Source organism: Larimichthys crocea, chromosome VII, assembly GCF_000972845.2.
Source record: "Larimichthys crocea isolate SSNF chromosome VII, L_crocea_2.0, whole genome shotgun sequence".
Classification (NCBI taxonomy): Eukaryota; Metazoa; Chordata; class Actinopteri; family Sciaenidae; genus Larimichthys; species Larimichthys crocea.
Window position 1 is genome coordinate 16,678,715 of NC_040017.1, and position 6,000 is coordinate 16,684,714.

Consider the following 6,000-nt stretch of genomic DNA (forward strand, 5'->3'; position numbering starts at 1 on the left):
CATTCCGCCATGTACCAGAATGCGAAGATAAGTCTGTTTTGTTACAAATGCTTGTTCATTTCCCCGTCTTTTAACACCCTCTGTACATATGCACATCTTTCTTGCTTCTTCATCCATTTACCACCAGACCCAGTGTCCAGGAAGAGTGTTAAGTCGGCCCATAGCATCAGAAACCGCTACTCCAGTCAGTGGACTTTAACCAAGTGCCAGGCCTCCACGCCAGCCCGCACTCTCACCTCAGACTGGCGCACAGTTGGCTCCCAGCATGGCATCACTGTCACAGAGAGTGACAGCTACAGTGCCAGCCTCTCACAGGACACAGGTTGGCGCATGGGTGAAATGACACTTACAGCCATTAACATGCACATATAAGTAAGGCTAGTTTTCTAAATGTGGAGGGAAATGTGATTTGCAGTGAGCTACACCTCCACAGGGACATCTAAAACTAGAGAAAATATGCTTACCCTTATTTCCTTTTCTTTCTCTTCTCCATAGATAAGGGTCGCAACAGCATGGTGTCGACGGAGAGCGCCTCCTCCACCTACGAGGAGCTGGCAAGAGCATATGAGCATGCCAAGCTTGAGGAACACCTGCAGCATGCCAAATTTGAGATTACTGAGTGCTTTATTTCTGACAGCTCATCTGATCAGATGACCACAGGAACCAATGACAATGCAGACAGCATGACGTCCATGAGCACACCGTCAGAGCCCGGTATCTGCCGTTTCACTGCCTCGCCACCCAAACCCCAGGACTATGATCGTGGCAAGAATGTAGCCGTGCCGATTCCACACCGCGCCAAGAGTGAGTGGTTGCTGCAAAACACAAAAGATTTGTATTAATTTTCACATAGTTTAAACATGTGTTGCACACTATAATTATTATCTATGGGGTCTGACTTTTGCAGGCTTTGGCTGTCACATTAACTTTGGCGTTTCTCCTGCAGGTGACTACTGCAACTTACCCCTCTACATGAAGTCAGATCCCTTCTTCCGAAAGCAGTCGGAGCATCATGACCCATGTCCGGTGGTTCCACCACGTGAAGCCTCTATTCGTGGCTTGGCCCAGCGGGCATACCACACCCAGGGCCGCCATGTGACTATGGACTCTGCAAAGCAGCAGGCCCTAAGCATGGGCCACTCTGGCCTGTCCAACCTCACTTCCTCTGGGGCTTCCTCTGGAGGAGCAGGAGGTGGTGGAGGTAGCGGGAGTGGAGGAGTGTCTGCTAGCTCTAGCAGCTCCACACTCCCTCAGAGGACTCTCACCATGCCCGGCTCCTCTGCCTCAGTGGCCCAGAGTGCAGCGGCAGCTGCTGCTGCTACCGCTGCAGCTGCTGGGGTGTCATCATCCTCCAGTGGAGGTGGGGTAGCAGGGGCCACAGGAGGGACTCCTGGAGGTGCCTCCTCATCCTCCTCCAAGATGGGAGGATCAAGAGACTCTCTCCTGGACAGCAGCTCCTCGGGCTTAGGCAGACTGCAGAAGCAGAGGGATGGAGGGGCTGGGGCCTACTCCAAGTCGTACACACTGGTGTAGCCTGCCATCACTGCGGCCTGTCACTGTAACTCTTAATAGAATGCTGGTCATGCCAGCGCTTGCCTGGAGCCTCTATGGAAAAGTGGGGTGAGGAACATACACATGCACAGCTGACCCGTCAGTGCCTGCACTGTGCCAGGCTGCAGGGGCCTGGTTGGGTTCCCATTGACACTACTGTATGAAGGGGTCAGAGTTGGGTCTCCACAGCACAGGGGTTTGCCTTTCTTTCTGCCTGATTGCTTTCTATTATTATCGTGTCATCTTTCTCTTATTTCATCACCCTGGACATCATTTGCCAAAACATAAATGATTTATCTGTTCACTTCATATTTTCATTTTCTGGTAAGGACACAGTACTTATGCACAAAATGCTTTCCACGTGCACTGTCTTGTTTTCTGGATCAAGACAGTCGTAGAATGAACCAGGCTGCTTGAGTCTTTGAGGTTTTTAGGTTTTTAAATATGTTACTTTTCTGGTCTCTGATGGAAGAAGAGCTCATATCACAGCATTGTGCCATGGCAGGATGCTTTTACTGTATGCATAAATCACCAACCTTGGTGTTACACTGGCTCTGAGAGGTTACTCCATCATGGATTCATACTTTAGAGGCAATGGAAGGACTTTCGTCTCAATACCAGTTTTGAGACGTGGAGAATTTTCTTATACATGCAATGGATAACTCAGCATAGTGGTCCTAATTGATGCTTTTATAAACAGACTCAAAGCAGAGGAGGTAAAAAAAAAAAAAAAGAAAAAAAAAGTCAAGCATCAACAAGTGAAAGATGAATCCAAACCTTTTTTTTTTCCGGCAGTTTTCTGTTTATTTTCTGATGATGGAAATATAATCTCATGTGCACTAAGAAAAAGTTAGAATGGATCCAAGTAACAGAAACCTTCACAAGCCTGCGTGTGTGTGCGTGTGGGTGTATATGTGTAAATAGATATATGTATACATGTGGCAGGCACACACCAACAGTGGACCTTTTTAAAATCAATCTGTATGCTGACCTCTCGGGCAGACGTCTGTGTCAAAACTGACCCCCCCACTCCCCCAATGTTCATTTTGTACCTGTGAAAGGGGATTCGGGGACAGTAACAATGATGATGCTGACGATGTAACACTATGATCCTAATTTGTTAAGTGTGATTGACAGCATTGCTTAGGAAATAAGAAATGCTGAAGTGGGTTCAAAAGAGAGCAAGTACAGATGATAAGAAAGAGGTTTCTCTCTTTTCCCACATCAGAACAAAGACAGAAGAGACCCTTTTATGATCATCATGATGCCACAATGCTATTATTCCTTGTTTACCTGTATCAAGTTTTTCCCTTTCTATCCTTCCCCCACCTTCATTCCTACCCACCCAGTCCCCCATCATATCCATACAGTGTCACTGTGACCTACTGCTAGCATATTGGCTAGTTAAAAAGACAGACAGGCTGAGAGAAGAGGTCTAATATGCACATGACGGGCAGAAATGCTATTTGACGTTCAATGACAACTTGAATGGAGAGACAAGTTGCAAACATACAGCAAAGTTATTGAGATGTATACAAGAAAAAAAGAGCATATTTGTATGAAGTGATCTTGAATTTATGAACAGACAGTGAATTTCAGATTATAGACAGAGAGATCAAGTGTTGATAGAATTTGCAGTTGTGTAAGGGAAATGGGGAGGGGGTTACATAGCAGAGAGATACAGCTTTTCTTCAGAAATAAGTGGTCTTCAAAACAAAAAGATGTGTTTTCAAGTCCCTCAACCTCATTGAAATTTATTTTAGCTTTATGCATGGTACTGTATCTGTTAACTTAAAGTTCATTTTATTTTTCTCCCTTCATTTCTTCTCCCAAAGCTTAATCCTATAACAAAGATCGTTCCAAAAAAAGAGTTGCTCCAAATGTTTTGCAATGGTAAAACGTAACATCAGGGCTCTCGCAATAGAAAAAAGAAAAAGATATGATATATGTTTGTTTTCAAAAGTATGTACATATATATTTCTATTCAAATATATAGCAAATATATGAATATTGAAAAAAGCAGAGAAATATAAAAGCCGTTCTAATTGAAAATATATATAAAAGATCACAAGACAATCGCTCAGAGTGAAAAACTGCAAGAAGGAAGGAAGAAAAAAGAAGAAGAGGGAAGCTTAAACGGGTAGCACAACCATGGACGGGAGATCTTGGAGAGAAAAGAAATGGTGTGAAAGAAAGTTAAATGGTGAAACTGAGGTTTGAAGAATGATCCAATGACCCCCTTGTGATTTTGTAAATGTTCCAACTGCAGCGCCTCTGCAGCAGGTAGCAGCTGAAAGGTACAAGCACAGTAAAGTCAAATTATAGTGTGAGATTGTGTCGCTGGTTAACTGTGGTCTATGGCTCAGTGCAGAAAGTGTGGTGTTGAAAAAGAAAACAGTAAAATAAGGACAGCCTATACAGTAAGTGAGCCTATTGTAATATGTTGTATTGTACCTTCCAAAGGTGTGTTCACAAACTCAATGCCATTACCTGACTACAATTATTGAAGACAAACAGACCAACAGGTATTTCTGTGTCTTATCTGAGTCAAGCGAGTCCTCCCCAAATTCTGGGACTAAACATACCACACGGTAAAAATTATAACTGCTCATAAATGTGTTTATGCTCATTTTAAAACTAGACAGGAGAGAAATGAATTTTGCTTTTGTCAATGCTTACGATGCCTTTTGTTTGGGCCTTTATGTTTCAAGTTGTGCACATACTTGTTTTAAGGAAAACAAGAGTTTGGGAATGGGGTAGGCCTGTTTTAGCAATCAAAAACAGAGGCTTCCTTACTCCATTTGTATGGATATTGGATGGTGATGAAATATACTCCTGTCCAACCTACTTTCCCCAGTACTTCAGTGAAATTGCCTCTACAGTAAAACACGCATCTGCTGTCAGTTTGCTCAAAGTATACGTAAGATGTACTTTTAAGGAAAAAACACCCTCTTATACTTTTACAGTGTTACTGAGAATATCAACAATAAAATATGTTATATTTAATGTGATATTTAAACCAATAGTTCAACATTTTGGGAAGAAAATGTATTTGCCTTCTTACTGACAGTTACATGAGAAGATTGATAGTCCCCTTAAAATATTATTCTGTACAAAAACCAAAGTGTAAAAGAATGACTTCACAGCAGTTGTACACTTTGTTTTTTTTGTAGATGATATAAGGTGTTAATCAGCGAGCTTTCATGGTGCTGGTAGTCCTCTTATTTAACTCTCTGCAATATAGCAAATAGAGACTTTACCTAAAAGGTTGAACTACTCCTTTAATTTAATTCCAGGAGTGTTATTTATATATACATATATATTTATTTTTTTATTCCACACAGCCAGATGTATGTGAACTACAGAGTAATACAGTACAATCCTGAATTCAAATAATGAAACCTATTTATTTTTTATTTATTTACTTATTTATTTAGTTCCCCTTTTTCATTCTAATGTAGAAAAATGTTTGAAATTATAACCTATAAACTAAAATGCAGTAGTTGCTTTAAAGGCATATTGCAAACTGTACTGTCATAACCACTTTTTTCCCCCACATTGAACATTATAGCTGCAAATATCTTGACAGCAGCGTCTCTTCAAATTTGGCCATATGTTTAAATGACTAATGTATGATTTATTTGTGTGTATTTCTTCCTTAAAATACAACAACATACTTTTCAAACTGACTCAGTCTGTGTTCATGTGGCTAACTTCACATGTGCTACTTCCCCAACCTTTTCCACATCTGCTCAACCAATCCGATCTTACCCTCTCAATGTACCCCTTGCCCACCAATACAACATAATTTCTACTCCATAATAGAAGATTTGTGTACATAGGAAAGTGTTTTGTATAAATGAGTACTATTTTCGACATCTTCACTAGAAACCAGGGCACAATGTAAACTTTGAACTGAAGTTATTGTAATGAAACAGAAGAGGACTTAATGAAAACTATAGAATTATACAGACACTGCTTTATCTTGATTTATGGACCAGTTGAAATATGTCAGAGTGGACCATGCATAGTTAACAATATTGATTTCTTCTTTTACAGGACATTTGGTTGCATTGTCTCCTTTTTTATTTTTTATTTTTATTTTTTAATATGTTTTATTTCTGTTCCTTTTTTCTTTTTTTTACTTAGAGTTTGCCTTTTTTTTTCTTAAATTATCCCACTTTTTAGGGGGAGGACAGCAGCATTGCATGTTCTGAAAATTTTGCTGGTTATAAAAAGAAAAAGGTGAAACGGTGAAATTGAACAATTTAACAGGGGGTTAATTAAAACATTTTAAAAATGCAGAGGTTGTTCCTTAAACTTTTATGGGGAAACGTTGCTTCAATTTGCAATTGCTTGTGTTTAACTCTACATTTTCTTTTCTATGAAAACAAACAAAAACAGAAAAAGAGTACTCAACACCTTGTGCAATAAAGCTATCTTTTTATG

At 40.4% G+C, this 6,000-nt stretch overlaps 1 protein-coding gene across 2 annotated transcripts in view; it reads left to right on the top strand.

The window, feature by feature from the left end:
- The window catches only part of dscaml1 (Down syndrome cell adhesion molecule like 1), a 92,741-nt gene extending 86,741 nt beyond the window's left edge, over window positions 1–6,000 (top strand). For both annotated transcript variants that reach the window (XM_019274407.2, XM_019274401.2), the window contains exons 33-35: window positions 128–322; window positions 496–804; window positions 947–6,000. In XM_019274407.2, coding sequence (XP_019129952.1) covers window positions 128–322; window positions 496–804; window positions 947–1,533 — 1,091 coding nt within the window. In that variant the 3' untranslated portion in view covers window positions 1,534–6,000. The remainder of the gene's footprint in view (window positions 1–127; window positions 323–495; window positions 805–946) is intronic.